At 43.2% G+C, this 23,929-nt stretch overlaps 1 protein-coding gene across 1 annotated transcript in view; it reads left to right on the top strand.

The window, feature by feature from the left end:
• The window catches only part of Myzap (myocardial zonula adherens protein), an 87,248-nt gene that overhangs the window by 59,214 nt on the left and 4,105 nt on the right, over positions 1 to 23,929 (top strand). The window contains exons 11-12 of the mRNA XM_028771385.1: positions 6,054 to 6,137; positions 16,570 to 16,670. Coding sequence (XP_028627218.1) covers positions 6,054 to 6,137; positions 16,570 to 16,670 — 185 coding nt within the window. The remainder of the gene's footprint in view (positions 1 to 6,053; positions 6,138 to 16,569; positions 16,671 to 23,929) is intronic.

Below are 23,929 nucleotides of genomic sequence, written 5' to 3'. Positions count from 1 at the left end.
CTATCTATCTATCTATCTATCTATCTATCTATCTATCTATCTATCTAGACAGTATCTCTCACTAGCTTTGAGCTTACTGGTCACTAAGCCCCAGGAATCTTCTATTTCCTGCTTCCTACCACTGGGCTTACAAGCTCACCGCCATACCTGACTTTACAATTCAGCCTTGTAACTACTTGACTTACTAAGCTATCTCCCCAACCCTATTCCAACATTATTGTACGCTTTCTTCTTTGTCTGGTTGGTAACTATTTTTGAGCCAAATTGAGAGGAATCTTTTCACTACAGTAATCTGTTTCCAAAGGAGTTAATGAAACTGTGTGATTTGTGAGCCTCCCCAGACAATGCCAGAGTGTGACCATGCTTAAGAGTGATTGCTTAGCTCAAACTACAGATGCAAGCATCTCAACTGTTGTTAAAGAGGAGAAAAGCAATGATCAGTTATAGCAAGCTACAACTGTCATTTCCCTTCTCCTTAAACAAATTAACTTAAAAATTGTGTATATGTGTATCTGCTTATCTATATGGGCACCACTCTGTTGCACCACTGTGTGCAGTACCCACAGAGGCCAGAAGAGGACATCAGGTCCCCTGGAGCTGGACTTCCAGACAGTTGTATGCCACCTAGTGTGAGTGCTGAATCCTGGTCCTCTGCCAGAGCAGTAAGTGCTTAACCACAGAGTCACCTCTCCACCTTTAAACACCGAATCAGCCCAAAGGCTTAAAAACGTGGCATCTTTCAAGATCTCTTTAATGTAATCATCTGTTGAGTGTGGTGCAGAGCCATGCTGATGGAGACAGGCGTTAGAAAGCATCATTTTAACCTCAGTTTAAAGATAGCGGGTAAGATTATGTGCTGCCTAGAGCTGGACTTCAGTGTGACATTTAAATTCAGCTAGTAGAACAAGATGAGGGCACCTATGAAAGTCTGTAAAGTGGGTCCCCTGATGTTTCATTTCTTTTTTTTTTATTACTAAGGTTTTTTTTTATTGGATATTTTATTTACATTTCAGCTGTTATCCTCTTACCCCATTCCTCCCTCACACACACACCCATGAACCCTCTATCCCACCACCCCCCTCCTGCTTCTATGTGGATGTGCCCTCACCCCCCCATTCCCACCTCCCCACCCTCAAATTCCCCCATACTCGGTGTCCAGCCTTCATGGGACCAAGGACTTCCTCTCCCACCTATGCCCAACAAGGCCATCCTCCCCTACATATACAGCTGGGGTCATGGGTCCCTCCCTATGTGCTCCCAGGCTGGTGGTTTAGACCCTGGGGGCTCTGATTGGTTGGTATTGTTGCTCTCCCCATGGAGTCACAAACCCCAGCTTGATCAAGCCCAGTATTTTGGGTCATTTACCACCACCTGGTGACAGCTAGACATAAATGCAGCTTTTCTGAAGAATGATTGAACCTCCTGAAGGTCAAGTTACAAACCAGAATGCCTCAGTCAGTCACTGAGGGCCTGGATGGTAGAGCAGGTCTGTAATCTCAGCAGTCAGGGAGTAGAGGCAGGGGAATGAGGAGAAGTTCAAGATCTTTGGCATCGTAGCTCCTAGCCAGCCTGGGCTATGTGAGACCCTGTTTAAAACATAACTTGTGACAGAAAAGAGGGGCTGAAATGCAGCTCAGTGGTACGGTGCTTATCCAGCATGCAAATAGGCCTAGGATTGAGCCCCAGCACTGTATAAACCTGGTTTGGCTGCATATGAAGGATGTTCAGTCAGCACAGGAAGCATGTTTGTGAAAAACTTGTCAGAGGCCTCCGCACCCTCTGAATCCTTCCCATTATCCTTTCTTCCTCCCTCAAACCAAACACCTCCTCACAGTGACATCAGCTCTCTCCTTTCTCAAAAAAGCTCCCAGAACATTCTCTGTCATGTCGCCTGGTGATGCCTTCACCATGGACTGATTTATAGCCATCGCTCAGTATCTGTGAGTGTCTCTGGCTTTAGGATCCTCTATGCAGACCAAAACTCTGAGAATTTCAAGTTCTTCTAAGAAATGGTGCAGTATTCATGCAGAGTCTGTGCACACTCCTTTCCATTCTCTTTAAACATCTCTGGATTACTTACAAGTCCTAATAAAATACCAACACTATGTGAATAGTTTTTATCCTATATTATATGAGGAATAGTAGCAAGAAAACAATCTGTCCACATTCAATGCAGATACTTAATAAACTATTTCTGAACTATAGTTTAGAATTAAGACTGTAGGGCCCACAGATATGGAAAACTGAGGTCATTTTAAAAACTGAAGCCCATGGGCCAGCTGGGTGGTCTGCGGCTCCCCATGAGCTCCTCAGATCCCAAGGTCCCTGCTGCTCTCTGCAGCCTGATTTTAATGTTCAAAGGAAACCATATCTCTAGTTTCCTTGACCTCCATGCCATTTGGGAGTCTTTCAGAGGCAGGAAGGCTGGGTGTTTGATGGCACTTTTTATGTTCTTTGATGGGACTTTTCTCCTTACCAACTTAGGCCCTTCAGTGAATTTCAGGTCTCATTCTGGCTGCTACCTAAAGACAAGTCATTTTAGGGCAAGGGACATAGTTCAGTGGTAGAGTGCTTGCCTAGAATGTACAAGGCCCTGGGTTCAATACCCAGTACTACCAAAAGGTAAAAACAAAGCAAAAAAAATAACTAAAGGTTAGTTTTAAAAATCTTAAGGGCTAAGGCGATGATCCAGTTGGGAAAGTACTTGCCCTGAAAACATGAGGGCGAGAGTCTGAATCCCTTCCACTCATGAAGAAGCTGGTCGTGATGCCTGTGGTCCCAGTGATGAGGAGATGGGATGGAGACAGAGCTCACTGGGCGGCTGCTCTAGTGTAATCAATAAGCTCCAAGGTCAGCAAGAGATCAAGTCTCAGAACATACGGTGGAAATAACAGAGGAAGATACTCCGGGTCAACCTCAGGCCCCACATGCATGTGCACACACAAGTCTGCACACACACTAATCTGTATATCAACACACAAAATCTTAAGACTGTAAGAAGGAAAGGCAAAAGAGTGTCATGGCGATGATTTTTGTAAGCCGTTCCTATGCAAAATGGAAAAGTTACACCATGTGGTTGGGGCAGTCCTACAGCAGCCTCAGAGCTGTCTCTCCTCCCCAATCCCTTCAATGACTTTTATTTTCACTTTGGTAAACTTTTGTTTTTCTGTCCCTCAAGGCTTTTTATAAACACACACACACACACACACACACACACACCCTTTGCAACGTGTTTCTAGCGTCCGTGTAATACACTCCATCATGCTGGTATCTCGTGATTTACGGCTGCTTCCTGTAGTGCAAGGCATTAACGTGATTTCCATTTTCTCTCTATTATAAATAATGGAAGCAAGAGCGTCTCTCTGCATGCAGCTTTTTTCCTGCGTTTGAGTTATGTCCTTAGGACAGATTCCCAGGAGTGGGATTAGTGGGTCAAAGGGTCTGAACAGCTTTATGGCTCTTACTATTTATTGCTAAATGGCCAGAAGGGTCACTCTAATTTACAGTGCCACCTGCAGCACATGAGTGTCGGTCCCTCCCAAGCTTGCCAACATTGGTCTCTTCAGGCATTGCTTTGGGGACAGATTTCAGAGGCATCTAGGTAACTTGTTACTGTAATTTCTATAGTTATTTTTTTAAAAAAACACTAGGCATTTTACCTTAAGTGTATTTATTTCATTCTATTTTATACGGATAGTTTTTCTTCCCATAGGATGATATAATATCACTTGAAATTTAAAAATATGCTATAATTAAAATGCCAACTATAGACCTGAGGTACAGGTCAGTTGACAGAATGATCACTGACTGGATATGCAGGCCCTCCTAGGTTTGATCCCATGCACTGCATAAAACTAAGTGTGATGTCTTGCAGCTTGTAATTCTAGGAGGAGGGTCAGGGGTTTAGGTTATAAACTACATGGAGAGTTTGAGGCCAGCCTGGAGAAGAGACTCAGTCTCAAAATGAGTAAGTGCCCAGTCCACCCAGCACAAAGAAAATAGTCAGTGAAGCCTGCTAGGCTCATTCCAGGTTCAGCAAATGGCCCATGTAGTGACAGTGGTTTTCTTTTCTTCTCTTTTCTCCCATCCTGTGTTCCATATTAAAGCAAATCCTAGCTCATGTATTTAACTTTCCCGCACAGTGAATAGTGCCTATCTAAAATGTGCACTTGTTCTAAGATAACCATGACGCTGTCATCACATAACAAAATGACAGTTCCTTAGTATCAGTAAATACCTGGGTACAATACAGTTTTCCAAAGTATCTTTGTTTCTGATGCATTGTTCCACTCACCACACACATTCTTACACTTCCTCTTCTACCACCACCTTCTCCTCCTTCTGTTCCTTATCTTCCTCCTCTACCTCCTCTTCCATTCTCCTACACCTCATCCTCATCCTTTTGCTGTTTTGTTTTTTGAGACAAGATTTCTCTGTTTAACAGCCCTAGATATCTTGGAATCTTTTTAGACCAGGCTGGCCTCAAACTCACAGAGATCCACCTACCTCTGCCTCCAGAGTGCTGGAATTAAAGGCATGCACCACTACCACCTGGCTACATTCTTGTATTTCTAAAGTTGGGACTGGAGAGCTCAGCAGTTAAAAGCACTGGCTGGTCCTACAGAGGACCCAGGTTTGATTCTGAGCATCTACATTGCAGTTCACCTTTTCTAACTCCAGTCTCAGGGAATCTGACACCCTCTTCTGGCCTCCTTGGAAAGGTCACATACATGGTGCACATACATATATTTCAGATAAAACACCCATGCAACATAAAATTAATTAATTTAAAAAGTTTCTCATATCAGTGTGTAAAAGAACTTTACTTTGAGGGTACCTAGACCTCCACTTGTAGGGTACAATGTAGGTTGTTCAACTAACCACTTATTTAATGGAGTTGGTTTTGTGTTTTCTAGAAACAAAATCATATGTCCAAGTTAGTTTATATTTTGTCCAATGTATCTTTGTGATCTATGCCTAGAAATAGTATTTCTGGATCAAATGATCAACAGGGGTCACTTGGTCCCTTCCATGGGAAATCTATCACTTTGCACTGGCAGATTTTTATAAATGGATGTCTGAATGCTCAGATACACAAACATGTTAGAAAGGTAGCATACTGTTGGTTGAATCTGCATCCTGATCTCACTGTTGTTCAAGACATGACATGGCACAAAGTACCCTGGTTCTTGCTTTTAGAGAGCCTTTGTTCTGTTCCGAGACACATGGTTTCTGAATGAAAAGCCAGGAGGAGTCCAGGGTGTATTACTTGATGTTACATGTGTAATGTGATTTTACAAAGAGGACAGTGCAACCCACATCTGCCCTGGAGCCAGTTCTGCTTATGGTGGTCCTCGTGAGTCCTTAGCCCTCTGAATTCCATGAATACTTTTAGTGATCCTTTCCCCTCAAAGACTTTTGACACCTGGTTGGTCAGATACAAATATATTAAGAGAAGTAACTAAATATTTGAAGTCCACATGCTTCATCAGTCCATGATAGCTAATTAATCTCTGTGGACTTGTTTGATTGTGTCCTGAAGCATACTCACTCAACCTTGATAACTTGATAACCTTGTTACCAAGGTCCAAACAACACAGTCCATGTGGAGAGAGGTTAGCTAAGCAAACCTAACACCACATCCCTGGGTCTCAGAATCCCCTGCTATTAAAGGTTCTCAGACCAACTGGTAATCCAGGAAACAGAATACATACAGAAAGACTGGGATGTGGCTCAGTACAGAAGAATGTTTACCAGACATGCACAAAGCTGGAGTTCAGTCCCCAGCACTCCATAAAACAGATTGTGGTGGCACACACCTCAAATCCCAGCACCCAGGAGGTAGAGGCAAGAAGATTGGGAGTTCAAGGTCATGTCCAGCAATATAGCAGTTGGAGACCCATCCTGCCTCAAAAAGAAAAATAATCTAAATAAAAAAGAAATCTACACACAGGTTCTGTGCAAACCAGCAAAGGTGTTTCTGCCCTCTGGTTACCTTGTTGTTGTACAATTCTACATTTTTGTTTGACTATTTTCCTCCTGTCTCTTTCTAGATTGAATCATTAAAGAAAAAAGTGCAACAGAAGCAGCTCCTGATACTGCAGCTTTTAGAAAAAATCTCTTTCCTGGAAGGAGAGGTAAGAGGCTATGGCTCTTTCAAGTTGGTGTCTTCCCTGCCATTAAATTTTATGTTGCTGATCCTGCTATAGACACTTAATTAAAAATATGGCTATTTCCTGGCCTTATAAAATTGATTGAAGGTTAACTGCCAGCTCTGCAGAGGAGCTCTGATGGCTCCTTATTCTCCACTTTCTCCCTGCTCTAGCCTGCTGCTGGCAGCGGGTGCTTTCAAAGGTCTGGTGCATCTCCAAGGACTCTCCCAGCAAGCTGAGTATGTTGTTGCTACTCACAAGACCTCGGGGATATAGGCCTTTATAGTTTGTGAATGATCTATACAATATCCCTTGCATGGTTTACTCGGCACCTTTTAAAACTTCACAAGAAGGATTGTGATCCCTGTGACATGGGGGAAAAGGCAGAAAAGGGATGTGGTGTCACCCAAGCTCATGAAAACCCAGAGTCCACTTGGAGACAAGACTCCCAAAATCCAACACTTGGCTCTGTTCCTCCTAGTAAGCCCGTTTTAGAGGTGACTTTGTCTCACCAGCATCTTGGAGTTGCTTCATAGTCTTGCCTCTGGCCTTTCGAAAGGCATTTGGGGGATTTTGTGGCAGTTCCAGGGAAAGAGATGAGTTGGAAGAATCTTAGGGGGTTGGATGTTAACAGAAGGAGCTGACATCCATTTTCCCTGTAGGCTCTTTATTAAGAACTTGGCATTGAGCCTTTGCCTTCTTTGGCTCCACAAAGAGCTGGTTTGCCAAGCACCTGTCCTTGTCAGTGTCCCTCTGTGTAGCCCTTCCCCCATGAGACACCCGGGGACTTGATGGTGACACAAGGGGAAAAGCAGGATGTCATTTGCTGAGCACCTACTGTGTTCAGGGTGTTGCCACATGTTCTGTATAACATAGACACAAAGAGTGGAATCTAATCCAGCCTAGTACAGCAGTTGGATTGACCAGAGAGGTTCCTTATCTTTATAAAGAAATCATAACTACACAAGTGTGGGACAGACCCATGAGAGCGCACAGGAAATGTATGGCACAAGCTGGAGAGATGGATCAGCCATTAAAGGCTAAGCTCATGATCCAAAATATAAGGAAATGCAGGGCATACTGAGTCAGCACTCTGCTCTTAGCTTATTGAAAGGGCTACCCTCAGAATAAATGATGTCTCCCCACTTCTAAAGATAGGACTGAGTTTCAAGAACATCATTTCCTGTCCAGGCTTATAGTCAGGATGGTGTGTCTGAGTCTAAAGCCTACCTCCTTGCTGCATGCTTGCAGGCATGACAAGCCAAGTCACTTACTTGGATGAATGGACTGCCTAGGGCTGCCATAACCAGGAGCCTTCATAGCGTCTAGGGACCTGGTTTCAGATTCAAAGCCCATGAGTCTTGGTGTCCTAGAGGTGTTCCCACTCATGTCTTCCCCTCCTTGGTCACTGGGCCCAGCATCAGCTTTTTTTTTTTAAACAGTATCTCAAGTAGCCCAGGCTATCCTCAAACTCACTATGTAGTCGAGGGTGACTTTGAACACATGCTCCTCTGTCTCCACCTCCCAATTACAGGGTTTCAGGTATGTGCTGCCTCCCTGATTTCCAGCGTTTGTTTTTAAGATTTACTTCTGAAATCACAGCTCTGTGTATACTAGGGGTAGAGATGCAAATGCATATCTACCCTGGTGACAAGAGTCCCTGGAAGAGGTCTATGTCCAGATAGAAGGAGTTTTCAGAAGAGGGAGAAGAGATGCTGACAGAGACAGACGCTCACCCCAGAGGGCCTCCCACCTTGTTTCTGTCTGTGATACTCCCATGTTCTCCAAAAGTGTCCAGGGGAGTGTTGTGCATTGAAGGGCAGGGGTAGAGCTCGCAAACATATGCTTTGTTTAATGCACAGATGATTCAGCTCCTAGTTTAGGCTGCTGGGATGCGGATATGACTTGATGCTGGGAGATAGTTCCAGGAGTCCCCAGAATAGCATAGGGAGATGAGTCTAGGAAAGGAATCTCACCTCTGTGGGCAGCCAAGGCTCATGGCAGTTGGGGTCTCTGGGTATAGTATGGAACCAGCTTAGATCATCTCCAGAAGGCTGAGCATTCACTACTCTTACCAGACAGTGGCTGGCATCTGCTCCTGGGGTTCCATCCATTTAACCACCTAGGCAGGATCAATTTTCCTGTGATGCTCACAGGAAGCCTCCAGTAAAGACTGGGGAGATGATTCATGTCAGGAGGCTATGAGCATCAGAGGATGCAGGAGGGTTCTACAGTAACAGCCACGTTCATCTCACAACAAGACTAGGAATCCAGTCTTTCTTAAACATTTAAACACTAATTATAAATCTGATTCGCTTTCCAGGACAAATATCGCCAGTTGTTCTTGACCACTTCCCATGTTGACTTTACATAGAAGATGAACATATAAGTCACATGAAAAAAATTAATGCAGTTCTAAAATATCAAACATCACAATTTAATTCATTACATGCTTTTTTAAACAAAACTGCTGTTTTGTTTAGTTCAGTAGTTGGGGTGGAGGGCTAGAGGACAGCAACCTTGCCTGTCATTCCTCAGAAAGACTACCTTTTTTGCGTCAGAATTTCCCACTAGCATGAGATGCAGTGAGTAAGTTAGGCTAGCTGGCCAGCAAGCCCCAGAGGTCCATCTGTCTCTGCATCTCTAGAGTTGGGATTATAGACATGTCCCATGATGCCCAGCTTTTTGCCATTACTGACCTGTTCCTAGCTGTGTGTTGGTGACAACTGACACCAATGAGCCCCCCGCCCCCCTTTCCAACTGACGTGTGATTGGTGATTCTGAGGTGTCCTTCTGTAGGGTATGGTGTTCTGCGTGAGCTGACTCTTACTTTACTTTATTCTTCTTAGTATAGAAGTATAGACAGGCATATAATTAATACATAAAAACCTATATAACCTTAGAAAGCTTTCTAGGTTAAAAAATTGATTACATTTCTTACATGTCTTATAATCACTGTACTTTTCTATTATAAAATTATCTTGGATGCCAATATAATAGCAGCATCTAATAATATTCTTTATATACTGTATATTAATTTTGCCCTTGAATGACATGAACACAAGATTCATCCTCTCCTTTTAAGCAATTTTCTGTTGCTATAGCAAAATGTCTTTTTTTGGTTTTGTTTTTTGATGTTTGTTTGGTTTAGTTTTTGTTTGTAGTGGTGTTTTTTATTTTTTGGTTCATTTGTTTTTCAAGACAGGGTTTCTTTGTGTGGCCCTGGCTGTCCTGAAACTACTGCTGTAGATCAGGCTGGCTTTGAACTCATAAAGATTTGCCTCTATGGCCAGGCAGTGGTGGTGCATGCCTTTAATCCCAGCCCTTGGGAGGTAGAAGCAGGCTGATTTCTGAGTTCAAGGTCAGCCTGGCCTACAGAGTGAGTTCCAGGACAGCCAGGGCTACACAGAGAAACCCTGTCTTCTACCTCCTTATCCTATAGGTAACTAACTGAAGAGCCTTGGTTCATACACTACTTGGTTCAGTAGTCTCCTTAGGCCTGTGGGAAGTATACAGTGATATGCCAGAGCTGACTTATCAGAGTTGGCTGTATACACCTGTATACATCTGAGTTCTTCACTCCATGGCACCATATAGGACTCAGGCAGGTGCATTCTGCTGTTGCTTGTAGCTATGAATGATCATAAGCTTCCTTAAAGCATTATGAGCACTGGAGAGAAAACTCACTTGGGAAAGTAGTGATGTTTGTAAACGGGAGGACCCGACTGAATCCCCAGAACCATGTAACAGGCAGGCAGTGGTGTCACTCCGAGACAGGTGATTCTTAGGGTTCCTGTCCAGCCAGCCTACTTTACTTAGTGCACTCCAAGCCTATGAGAGACTATATGTCTCAAAAGACAAGGTGGATAGGCCTGAGGAATGACAGCTGAAGTGGATCTCTCACCTACACACACACGTGCAACTGCACATGCGTGAGCACATGCAAAGTTGAGATTTATTTTGTGGGTTTTTGGTTTTCTTGGGTTTGGTGGGTTGTTGTTGGTTTTTGTTTTTGTTTTTGTTTTTTTTGTCACTCAATGCCATAGTTTCCAGTCTTGAACTTTTGAGATGACAGTGTTGGGATGTAGTCTCAAAAGGTGCAAGAGTCTGATGGGACACTAGGTTCTGAACGGTGTTTCCTCAGTATCTGTACATGACGTGCAGATCACTCCGCTCACAGCTTAGACTCAGTGACTCCAGCTTCTAAAGAGGCAGGAGGAAGAAGACGACTCATGTCACCTCTGAGATTGCTTTTATTTTTAATGTCTGAAAGCTTACTGTCCCACCACCTCTTTCACAAACTACATCAAGACATCAGACAAGCAGTCTAGCCAGAGAACACTCAGTATCTGGGCTTGAGCTCATGAGTGGTGACCTGGATCTTTCTTCCCACTCAAGTAGAGAATATTGATTAATCCTTGGTCTAATCATTCACTCTTAACTGATATTTAAAATTATTAGGTTTTACATGCATACATACCTCAAAAATACACACCAGATTCCCAAAGGCTCCCTTTGCCTGGCCCATCCATCCTCCTCCTCCTCCTGCTCCCTCCCTCCCTCCCTCCTCCTCCTCCTCCCTCCTCCTCCTTCTCTTCCTCCTCCTCCTCCTCTTCCTCTACCTCTTCTTCATCCTCTTCCTTCTTCTTCCTCCTCCTTTTCCTCCTCCTTTTCCTTCTTATTCTTCCTCTTCTTCCTCTTCCTCCTCCTCTCCTTCTTCCTCTTTTTCCTCTTCCTCCTTCTCTCCTTCTTCCTCTTCCTCTTCCTCTTCTTCTTTTTCCAATTTTTTGTTTACTAATCATCTGGAGAAGAAATATTCCATTCCCTGTTTCTGACAGTTACACAAAGTGTTCTGGGGCTCAAGAGATGGCTCAGAACTTGCTGTGCTTGCAGAGGACTGGAGTTCAGTTTCCAGCAAGTGGTAACTCCAGCTCCAGGGGACCTGATGCCTTCTTCTGGTCTTCTTGGGCATCCCCCTGCACAAGTGTATATATACATGCAGACATATACAATGCTTATAAATAAAAATTAAAATTTTTAAATGTTCTGCATCAGCAAGAGTGCTTAGTGGATAAAAGTTCTCTGGGACCCACACTGTAGGAGAGAACTGGTCCTGCAACTTGTCCTCTGATATCCACAGGTACACACACACACACACACACACACACACACACACACACACACACGCATACAAAAAGAAATGTATTAAAAACACTTTTGAAAATATTCCCAAAATAATGAGGCTGTAGTAGTTAAGAACAGTAGATGCTCTTGCAGAAGACACAGGTTCAATTCCCTGCCCCTACATGGTGGCTACAACAGTATATTAATCCAATTCCAGGGCATTTAGCAGCACCCTCTTCTGGCTTCCTTGGGCACCAGACACACACTTGATGAATGCACAGACATGCAGGCAAACACTCATACACATAAAATAAAAGTGAATAAGTCTTTAAAAGAATATCTTATGGACTTGAGAGATGGCTCAGTGGTTAAGAGCACTGACTGCTCTTCCAGAAATCCTGAGTTCAATTCCCAGCAACCACATGATGGCTCACGACTATCTGTAATGGGATTTGATATCCTCTTCTGATATGTCTGAAGACAGTGGCAGTGTATTCACATACATAAAATAAATAAATCAGTTTTTTTAAAGAATGTCCTAAAGTAAAATTAGAGTCCTGGTCTTCAATGAGTGGCTAAGCCTTCTAGGCTGGATTCTGTTCCCTTGCTGAAAATCTTGAACTTCTGGTTATAGTTAAGAGTCACAAGAAAGGAATACAAAGTCTGGTTTGTATCCATCCTGTCCTTAACATACACAGTGCAGGGCACATGCCTGTCTGTGTCTGTGGGACACTTGTAGAACTCTCATTAGGTTTCTTGGGTGGCATTGTGGCTGCAGCATGGCTCCCCGCATGCATTATATTGGATTCGTGCTTATCTTGGTGTCCCATTCAGCCCCTGGCCACTGGCTTCCCTAGGCCAGAGGGGAGCTGGGAGAGGAGCCTATTTTGGCATGTGTGTGTGTGTGTGTGTGTGTGTGTGTGTTGGTGTTGCTCCATGCCAGGTTGGTCCTTCCTGGAAGGCTTACACGCCTCCCTGTCCACACAGTGGTACACATTACACATACAAACACAAGGTGGTGGTGTTTGAAAGCAGAAGAAGCAGACATTGCCCCTCAGTCCCAGAAGCTTCTACAGAGTACAGTCCTGGTGACAAACCAAGCTGTTCATTCATTTCACTTCTTTTTATTATTATTTCCAACTTAGTACAACAATGTTACAAACAGGCATACAATTAATACACAGTAAGCTACATGCCTTAGAAATGCTTCCTAGTTCAAAAATCAACAAAATGTTAACATCTTACAATTACCCTACTTTTCTATCACAAGATGACTTTGAATTATTTCCTATTCTTCTCTCTTTGAGGCAGGGTCTCATGTAGCCCAGGATGGCCTCAAACTCATGTAGCTGGGGATGGTCTTGAACTTCTGATTCCCTGTCTCTGCCCTCAGTGTGCTGGGATTAGAGGTTTGTGCTGCCTTGCTGGGTTTTAATTTTGCTGCCTTTGTTTTCCTCACCTTCCTTTCTGTGGTTTGGGCAGTAGTGTTAGGTCTTTAACAGCAGGCACACATGTGTGCGCACACATACACTCATGCAAAAGGCACACTCAGGTGCATGCATACATCCATGTGAGATGCCTTCCTCCAGTTCCCTCCACTGTCTTTTATATTTTAAGACAGGGATTTTCGGTGATCCAGGATGGATCTCACTGATTCAGCAAGATTAGCTGACTGATGAGCCCCCAAACTTCTCCCACCTCTGTTTCCTAGCATTGGTCTTTTTCATGTAGATTCTGAGGACCAAACTCAAGTCTTCTTGCTTGTAATGCAGATACTTCACCCACTGAGCCATCTCCCCAGCCCTAACTTCTTTTAATTGGATAATTTCTAGTAATGTACCTTTAGATGTCTTGATTTCTTCCCTAAGTCTACCCAAGATTATTAATAATTATTAATTATTATGTTAATACTATATGTCATTATATTTATATAAAGTATGTAAATATGTTATATAATCATATATTATATAATTGTATATTATATCACATATTTATATAATATATTATATAAATATAATCATATTAATTAACAACAACAATAATAATAAGTATTATATTTCTCTATTCTAAAATTTCCAGTTGAATCTTTCATGGACCTTTTTTATTATTTCTTTACTAGTTCATTACCTGTGAGCATATTTTTCCATTATCTCTTGATCATAATTATGATGAACACATTCAAATACTCACCTGCAAAGTCTAGCGTCTGGTGGCATCAGGACTTTCATCTGTCCATCACTGTTCCCCTAAGAACAGGCCACATCTTGCTGACTTTTCCCTTGTGATGTGACTTTGGATTCTAAACTACTCATTGTTAATCCTTTAATGTGGAGACTGTAGATCAGAGGTTCTCAACCTGTGTGTCTCGACCCCATGACTTTGCACAGGGTTCACCTAAGTCCAACAGAAAACACAAATATTTACATTAGGATTCATAGCAGTAGCAAGATTACAGTTATGAAATATCAATGAGAATAATTTTACGGTTGGGGGTTAACACAACATGAAGACTTTAGTTAAAGGGTTGCAGCATGAGGAAGGTTGAGATCCACTGACTTCAATTATGTCCCATTGTTCTAAAAAAGCAGTGAGGATCTTCCCCTTAAAAGCGAATGTCTCAGTTCACTTCCTTACCGCTCAGATTCATTCTTTGAGTTCACCTCTCATGGGCGTGCTTCATAGGTCTACTAGAGACCTCTACTGAATCCAGAACACAATCTGGGGGTCCCCCTGCTCTGGTTCTCATCTTTCCATTTGTCTCATAGTCTTGATGGTTTAAGGCTCCCTTTCCTGGTCCAAAGAAGGTGTCCGTTCTCCTGGAGCTGAAATTACCAGTGGTTGTGAAGCTGTCCAACATGAGCAGTTGTCTCCTTTGCTTTCTCTCTCTCTTCATTCCCTCTTCTGACTCTGATATTTCCCCTTGTGGGTTCACTCTAATACTTTGTGGATATTTTTGTAATGCTATCACACTGTTGTTCTGCTCAGTTATCTGTACCCTAACAAGACGGAGATGGGTAGGGATGCGCAGCATTTGCATTCTGTTCTCTGGTCACTGCCTTCCACTACACTGTCTGATATACAGAAGATACACACTATTAAAACTGATCTCATTCAGTTTTTATAACTGTTAATTTTTAACTTCTGTACTTCTGTGGGCATTTGATATTATACACAGAATGTGGCGAAATTAAACAGAACATTTTGGGGCCATGTGTCCACCCTTCCTTGTGTGGCAGTTCAGGCACATTTCCTCATGCCTCCTGATGATACATCCTCACCGTGGTTAGTCTATGAAACCTTCAGGATTAAAGTCTTTGCACTAGAGAGGAACAGCCGTGAGGGCTGGAGTTGTTAGCAAGAAAGACCTCTTCTGCTTTTCTCTTTCCTTATAAATTGGAGAGTCCAGAAGAGTGTGCCCTGCTCTGGTAAGCTAACACGTCTCATTCTTTCTAGACAGAGTAGGTCTGTAGGTCATAGCTCATCAGTTGCTAGGACTTGGTGGGTACATGGTCTCTCTTTACACCATTTCCACCTTTCAGAACCTCACACAGATGAAGTTTTACACAACAGCCCCTTGGCATTGCTCATTCAGAAGTGGCTACTCGATGGCAACCCACGTCCCTTCAAACCAAATAATCCTGCTTCCCTGGGACCTTTTTTAACCTTTCCTTTTTGAAGATTTATTTAGTTTTATGCATATGAATGATTTGCCTGCATTCCTTTCTAGGCACCATATGTGTGTAGTGCCCTGAAGGCCAGAAGAAGGCATTGGATCTGGTGGACCTGGAGTTAGAGACAGTAGTTAGCTGCCCATGTGGGTACAGTAACCACCCTTGGGTCCTCTGTAAGAGCGGATGATACTCTTAGCTGATGATCCATATTTCCAGCCCCTTCCATAGGACTTTAAAAATTCCATGTGGCATTCAGTATCTGGGACCCATGCTTCAGCTCAGCTCAGACTTTAAAAAAGAGAGACAAATACTGTGATGTTTTCTGATTATCTTTTTAAACACTTGTTGTATTTATTTATTTTTATTTATACATTTGTATTTATACATTTATTCAGTAAATTTTATCTTGTATGTGTTACTTGTCAAGTTTCAAGAATCCAGCCAAGATAATAGATAGGGCCTTTATGGTTTTAAAATTGAGTTTATCATTACCAAAAAATATGTACAAGAACTTGTTAACAAATCAGTTATGGAGCTGGAGAGATGGTTTGGCAGTTAAGAACACTCACTACTCTCGCCAAGGACTCAGGTTTGGTTCCCAGCACCCACATCAGGCAGTTCACAGCTGCCTATACCTCCAGCTCTAGGGGATCTAACACCCTTTAGAGGCCAGAAGAGGGTGCTGGACCCCCAGATCTAGAAAGAAGCTGAGCCAGCAGCCTCTCCTCAGCTCTTTTTGCCCCTTTGTCCTTCATTTTCCCCATGGGGCACATTTCCAATTCCTGGGCATCTAATCATTAGCCTTTGCAATGTTTGGCTGCAGCTTTTAAAAAGAATAATCATGAGAAGTATACAGAATGCTAATTTTAATCCCAAGGAGCTCATTCTAGTTTATGTGTTTGAGATTCTGAATTTTTCCACACCTATGAAATACTAATTATTCAGTTAGAGAGGCATTTCCCACTAAATTAACTTAATAGACTTACTCATTTTATAACTTAGTAAGGGAGTGTTAAAAGTTGACTTGCACCTTATTTATAATGCCAAAAATGTGATAAATATCCAACTGCCCATCATATAAAACTGGTTAAATAAATACTGTACATCCATACAATGGGATACTGTGATTCAGTTAACATAGTTTATTGACACAGAAAGAAAACTAGTATATTTGGGGAGGCATCTGCAACACATTGGTGTGTGTGTGTGTGTGTGTGTGTGTGTGTGTATGTGTGCGTGTATGCGCGTATGCGCACATGTGGTGTTCACAAACATGCAACATAGCTCATATGCAGGTCAGAAGACAACTTGTAGGAGTCAGTTCTTTCCTTCTACCACATGGGTCCTGGGGTTCAATCTCAGGTCATCAGCCTTGACTGCAGTCACCTTTACACTTTGAGTCGTCTCATTGTCCCTACAACAAATTTTTGATCAAAAAAAGCAGCTAATGCTATAGCATAGTCAGCATTCTATTCATGTATGTGCAACTTGATGTGCATGTGTGAACACATGGAGAGCTTTGCATAACGATGGAACCAAGGTATTTCTTTACCATCAGCTCCGTAAGGCACACCTTGTGTTGCGTGCTTGATTTTCTAAGTCTACTTTCTTCTCAATTCTAGAATAATGAACTACAAAGCAGGTTGGACTATTTGACAGAAACTCAGCCCAAGACTGAAGTGGAAACGAGAGAAATTGGAGTGGGCTGTGATCTTCTACCCAGGTATTTAGGAATTTCCTGTTTTTCTGACAAAAAATCCTTCTTTGACTTAAGAAAAATATTTTCTTGGGCTGTGATGAACAAAATCAAATTCTTCCTATGAAAAATGCAGCCCTAGAGCTAAGTGGTGACTTCTGAGTAGGCAGGATGGCGTGGGGTGGAGGAGATAGTGAAGGAGAAACTGAGGAAGCCAGGGCCATCAGTTACTGCATGCCTTTCCTCGTTCATTCACTCACTCATTCATTCATTCATTCATTCATTCTACAAACTGTGCCAGACAGTTAGGTTACAGAGAGAAACAAGGTTTATTCCTGCCTGAGAGTAGAGTATAGAGGAGGGACAAGAGATAGGAAGACATTAATAAGCATGTGAGAGGGTGTGCTGGTACCTTAAGAGGGAGCATCCAAATGAGGAACAAAATCCATCCATTCCTTAGAGCTATAGCTGAGTAAGTTCAAACATCTAGTTTGAGTCTGGTTCATCATAATGATCTTAGACTGTGTGCTGGCTAGTTTTACGTCAACTTGACACAAGCTAGTGTCATCTGAGAAGAGGGAGCCTCAATTGAGAAAAAGCCTTCAGAAGAAGATCTGACGGTAGGCAGGCCCATAGAGCATTTTCTTAATTAGTGATTGATAGGGATAGGGGCAACCCAGTTGATTGTGGGTGGGGCCATCCCTGGGCTTATGGTCCTGGGTTCTATAAGAAAGCAGACTGAGCAAGCCAAAAGAGGGCAAGCCAGTAAACAGCACTCCTCCACAGCCTCTGCATCAACTTCTTCCTCCAGATTCTTGACCTGTTTGAGTTCTGGTCCTGACTTCCTTTGATGATCAACAGTGCTATTGAAGTGTAATCCAAATAAATCCTTTCCTGCTTTGGTCAACTGCAAATGATAACTCTAAGACAAACTATTACCCTACCTTTGACCATCCAGCTTCATTACTAGGCTGACCTGTTCATTGGTCAGCTTCTCTCATGGAGGTCTGTGTCCTGCTGAGTGAAAGTTGAACCTGTGGTTTAGTGTCTTGCCTCTAACTGAAACATACTTACTATGGTGAGGTGCTCAACTGTGCTCAGCCCAGAGGGGGTAAAATAATATGGTTATTAATGCCCTGTGGCTTGTGATTTAGGTCTTCAGAGTCATGAAGTGCCAAGTCCTGGTATCATGAGAACCAGAAAGGACTCTTGTTATGGGTGTATGCATTTGCATGTGTTGTACTGTGTTAGACAGCAGTAACCCAGCAAATATGTCGGATCCTAGGACCTTTCACAGTAACATCTGGTGGGAAGGAGTGACCAGCTGATTGCCTGGCTGGGATGTGGAATGCCTGGGTCTGGTCCTGTTAACCACCTGTAGCCTGGTGTCTAGGAGTTCTTTCTGTGCTGAGGCCTTGGCCTCACAGTCTGAAAAGTCAACAGCATTACCAAGTTTCCAGCATCAGTAATGTGGTAGGGTGAGACTTCACTTTCCTACATTTTCAAATCTGTGACTGATGGATTCTTATTGATTAAACCCAGCCATTTGCTGTCGTCTGAGGAACTTACTACCAGCATTGCTGAACTTTCTTTGACAGTTTTCTGATATCCAGATAAACAGACAGTTATACCATTCTAACAGAATTAACAGAAAATGCTTTTTTAAAAAAGATAAGAATACATAAAGTAGATTCAGCATCTCGTACACTTTACTTGATGAAAATATAAGCAAAAGAATGACTGTGTTCAGGGACCCTTTTGAGATATAAGTAATTTGGCTATTTCCCTCTTTCTCAGGCTTTTCAGAAACCAAGTGTCTCAGCTCATTCTATTTCCCCACATCATAAATCTTGTTTGGCCAAGACGGGCACAAAACCATGTCTGAAACCAATAAATTGTTTGTTTTCTGATTCCCACATTTTGACTTAAAACAAGCTTTTCAATTTGTGCACCCAAGGATAGCCGAGGGGCAAACTTTTATGGCTACGTTATGAAACCACAAAACAGTTTTCATAATGGAAGTGCTGACAGAGCCTTAACTTATGGCCACAGTGAACCTGGAAGGCATGTCAGAATCGAAAGGCAGCTTTTCCATAAATGTAGCATTTGAGTTTCCCTCAGGATCCATTGTGGTGGTTTAACTGCTTAGGTCAGTCAGCGGAGGAAATGAAAACCACATAACCACATTTCCGAAAGGGCAGAATAATATCTCACCCGTTTCCTCTCAAATATTTATGAAGTGCCTACTATGTGAAAAGTACCCCCAGGTCATAGGGGTGAGGAGAGGAGAGCTTCTGAGCTATCCCGAGGCAGCTGGCTTTGCCCTGTTGTGGGAGGCTTCTGGGGAGATGTGGAGGATGGTGGGGGAAGAGCATTATTGAGGTGCTCGCTGGGGAACATCTTTCCTCCCCACAACCTTCTTAGCTCCAACTAAACTAAGCCAGCACTTAATTTAGAATGATGGATTCTAAGTTTGGCTTAAATAAAAACCTGTGGGCAAAAACAGATCAGAACCCTATAGTCTACATGAATCCCTACGTTTCAAAGGAAGCAAATCTGAGGTTCAGAGAAAGCAACAACTCTTTTTTCTGGAAGCTGCAGAGTTAGGGGAGACCAAGTTTCTGAGGCTGTGTACTCCCTTTGTACTTGAGATGACTCAGTAAGTCAAAGGAGGCTGGGCTGCTGAGATGGCTCAGTGGGTAAAGCTGCTTGCCGCTGACCCAAGGACGTGAGTTTGATCCCCGAGCCCCCCACTGTGGAAGGAGCCTCTACCCTCTGTGTGTACACCATGGCACCCACATGCTCATACACATATAGACACACACAAAGGAGGGAAGAAGAAAAGCACGAGGCCACCAAGCTGCGTCCTGATAAAAGTCTTTTTCTTATGTGGACTTCAAACTTAGACCTAAAAAGTAAAATCTTCCCTGAGGTTTTTCACAATATTTTTATATTTAACTTTTTTTTAACTTATTTTGTTTTACTTATTTTATTTCCTTATTTTACTTACATATTGGTTTTATTAAGACAGCTGATCATATATCCATGCAGGTCAAGAGCTCACTATGTAACTGAGGGTTCCTGTTCCTGCTGTCCCTGCTTTCCTCTGCTGGGCCCGTGGGCATGAGCCACCACACCCGGCTCAGAGTGCTGCTATACAGCCTCCCAATGTGTTTTTGATCAGAACATATTGGATTGAGCCTCAGTTATGCAGAAGTGGTTTCTGTTCATCCTCTTGCCACAAAGAGCTCAGCAGTGAGCCCACTGGAACAGTCAGGACACCTGGGTGCCCACCCTGCCAGCCACTGGCTAACTTGAAACCTTGGGCAGGTTGATGACTATTAGTCAGGGTTCTCTAGAGTCACAGAACTTATGGGAAGTCTCTATAGAGTAAGGGAATTTGTTGATGACTTATAGTCTGTAGTCCAACTCCCCAACAATGGTCAACAGCAGCTGTGAATGGAAGTCCAAGGATCTAGCAGTTGCTCAGTCCCACAAGGCAAGCAGGTGAAGAAGAGAGCCTTCTTCCTTCCTCCAATGTCCTTGTGTAGGTCTCCAGCAGAAGGTGTGGCCCAGATTAAAGGTATGTACCAACACGCCTGGATCTGGATTAAAGGCATGTACTACCTTGCCTGGGCCTAAACTTTTCATAGCCACTGTGCCTCAAGATCAGGATCACAGGTGAGCCTTCCAATTCTGGATTGTAGTTCACTCCAGATATAGTTGAATTGACAACCAGGAATAGCCACTACACTCTCTGAAACTTGGACACATTCATCCTCAAAATGGGAAAGAGGATGATAGTCGTGAACCTGTGTGTTGCTATGAGGATCAGATGAAAAGATAGAGACAAGCAGGTAACTTAGTAAAACAGCCAGTGCAGGGCTAGAGAGGGGTGGCCCAGCAATTCAGAGCACTTACTGCTCTGGCAGAGGGCCAGGTCCTAGCACCCATGTTGGGTGTGGCTCACAACCACCTCTAACTCCAGCTCTAAGGCCTCAGACAACCTCATCCAGCCTCTGCAAGTACTGCACCCATGTGTACAAACTCAGATACACATACCAATAATTCTTTTAAATAGCCACTATTACAAATTAAACCTCAATACTGATTTTTACATGTAAAACACACTGTATCCAATACAAATGAGTTTGGGTTTGCTAAGGTGATTTTGTCAACTTAATTTTATAGGTAGTTATCAAATGACTGGTAGCCTGGTCAGATACACAGTGCTTTAGTGTTGCATGGGCCTCTTTGGTTAAACCCTCAGTGGCTTCAGATCCTCTAGACCCTGTGTGAAGTGGAGGGCCTGGGGCATACCAAAGTTTGTCAGCTGAGACACAACAGTGATCCTTGTATGTTCTGGGCACCGCAGGCTCTCACTATGAGGAGCAAGAGCCCTCCCACTCACTTCTGACAGCTGCAGGAGTCAGGTGCTTGCTTTTGCCCTTAGAGACTAACTCACAAGTAACAAAATTGCAAGGAAGGCTTCTTTAGTGTAATGGCCTCTTCCAAGGCTCTCCTTTATGCTGCCCCTTTCCTGCCAGCATTGTGAATGCCTGGGAATGGTGATCCAGAATTGCTCGCCCTGGTCTAGCGTATTAGTTGCCTGATTGCTACTATAATGTACTACCTGAGGTGAAATAGAGAAATATGTATTGTGTTGACTTAGTTTACTCCAAGATTTTTTTTGGGAGGGCACTGCATGGTAGAGCAAAAACTGTCTATACTATGGTCCAGGAAGCAGAAATAGAATAACTTAGACTAGAGTTCCATACCACCTTGAATGGCAACCCCACCGTTACCTAAGACTTTCCTGTGAAGCCACGCCTCTTATGGGTTTCTCTCACCACAGTCCTTTGATTCCTGGAACTCTGGGAAGTGCACATCCAGACTGTAGAATCTGGTGTTCAGTTGATGCTCAAAAAGCATTCTTTGGGCTGGACGGTGGTGGCCCACGCCTTTAATCCCAGCACTTGGGAGGCAGAGGCAGGTGGATTTCTGAGTTCCAGGCCAGCTTGGTCTACAGAGTGAGTTCCAGGACAGCCAGGACTACACAGAGAAACCCTGTCTCGAAAAAAACAAAAAAACAAAGCAAAAACAAAAAAGCATTCTTTGGATGAGTATGTGAGAGGTCTATAGCATGTGGGGATTTAGGAAGCTGACCTGTTATGACAGGGTTTGCTCACTCAGCAGAGGACTTAGAAGAATCCGCACTGGCTTGTGCTTTGTTGCTTGCATTTGCCAGCAGAAGGCTCATTCCTTTTCCTAGTTACGGTCTCCCTAAGACATACATGCTCAGAGTGGTGCCTGTGGCCTAGGCATTCAGTTCGTCTTTGTGTGGTACCATCTCCCTATAGCCCTTCCTTGGCAGAATAATGCTTGCTCTTACTTTTATAGGATGTTCCTCCCTAGCTCTCTCATCCTCCTGGCCTGCCTTTCATCTTCTCTCATGGCACCTCATTCTCCTCAGAGTATCTGCAAAGACTGTTTGCCAGTCCCTAGTGCTGCCTTCCCTCCCTGTGGCTGAGCCTTTCTAGGACACGAGCCCTCATTCCTTACAGCCTCTGGCTCTGCTGGCATCTATTTGGTCCTCTATAGACCATTTCCAGGCTAAGTGTGTCAGCCTCTTCTCCAAAGTCAATTTTTAAAAGTGGCTAAGATGCTACTTATGTGTTAGACCCACATCTGTGTCTTGGATCTGCCAATTGCCTTTTGTGTGGCTTCCAGAAAATTCTGCATTCTTCAAGTCTTTATTTCTCACCTTGAAAAGGAAAATTTGAGGGGGAGGCTGAGGCAGGAAGATTGAAGTGAGGCCACATAATGAGACCTGTTTTAAAACCAAAATCAAAATTAAAGAAAGGAAGGAAGGGAGATTTGGCAGTTCGTCTGTTTTGGGAACTTTTTCTTCTTGGGGGAGGGGGCACTGGGTTACATATACATGTCCCCACCCATAGTTTCCAATGACAATCCAAAGTTCTGTTCCACCAAAGTTCCCCCTGGGGAACCAACGAATTTGTTGGGCTTCCTGACAGAGCATGATTAGGGGCTTATTGATAGAAACATAGGTGAGCCAAACCACACTAAAAAGTCATCACCCAGTATGTGTAATAGTTTCCCATACAGCCACACAAATAGAGCCCTCTCCACCAAGCATTCCCAAGCCTGTGTACCCTAGCCTCACCCCAAGACCCCAAGAACTCTATTAATTAAGGAAGAATTGAATATAGCTGGTTACCAAAAAAAAAAAAAAATGGTTGGATACTCAGGTGAAGGGCCTACAATCCTCCCTGCTCTCCTCTCCTGTAAGGAAGGCCAGTAGTCACCCAGCCCACTTGTGATGACCCTGTGCCAGCAGGTACATCTGAACTCGTGAAGGCGGCAGCTGTTTGGCCAGTAGGCTGCTCCTATACACCTCCAAAGCTTGCTTGCATGTAGACAGCTAACGAACACAGGGCCGCAGCTCAAACCCTTGCATGTTCAGAATCTGGGTGTTTCCTCCATTTTTCCATGACCTCAGGACAGCCATATCTCAGCCATGATGGCTTTGTCTGTGGACTCAGTTACTCACCTGTGCTATCATTCTCCTTCCTGGCATCCTCAGAAGTTTCCATTCCTTGCTCCCTCCAGCCTAACCAACACCCATCTTCCCTCCTTGTCTCCAGCTTCCTGTCCCTCCTCTCCTCCTCTGCCTCATCTTTTCGTTGCATTCATTCCTAGTGAGCTATGGTCTCATCACAGAACAAGAACATGAGGTGTGACTGGCTGTGAGTTCAAGGGTTTAAAACACCTGCTTTTGTGTTTTAGGAATGAGATCAGTTTGGAAAGTATAATACATACCAATTAGTCATTGAGAATAATTTAAGGTCATCTGGCCTCTGAGCACAGAAAAAGGTAAAAAAGAGGAGGAGAAAGGAGACTTCTTTCTTCTGCCGCTTAGTGAATTGCAACCTGGTTTCCAGTAAACTCAGTTATCTCTTTTTTAAAAATTCAGATTCACTTTTTTTAAGGAATTTTTAAAAGATTTATTTATTTTATGTGTGTATACTGTAGATGTCTTTAGACACTCCAGAAAAGGACATCTGATTCCCGTATAGATGGCTGTGGGCCACCATGTGGTCGCTGGGAGTTAAACTCAGGACCTCTGGAAGAACAACTGTTACTCTTAACCACTGAGCCATCTCTCCAGCACCCAACTCCCTTCTAATTTTTTGGATATACCCCTTTATTTTATTCTATTTTATTTTATTTTATTTTATTTTATTTTATTTTATTTTATTTTATTT

This window comes from Grammomys surdaster, unplaced genomic scaffold (genome assembly GCF_004785775.1).
Source record: "Grammomys surdaster isolate TR1022 unplaced genomic scaffold, NIH_TR_1.0 206, whole genome shotgun sequence".
NCBI classification, from domain to species: Eukaryota; Metazoa; Chordata; class Mammalia; order Rodentia; family Muridae; genus Grammomys; species Grammomys surdaster.
Note: the sequence above shows the minus strand (reverse complement) of the source record. Positions and strands in the feature narration are given on the sequence as shown.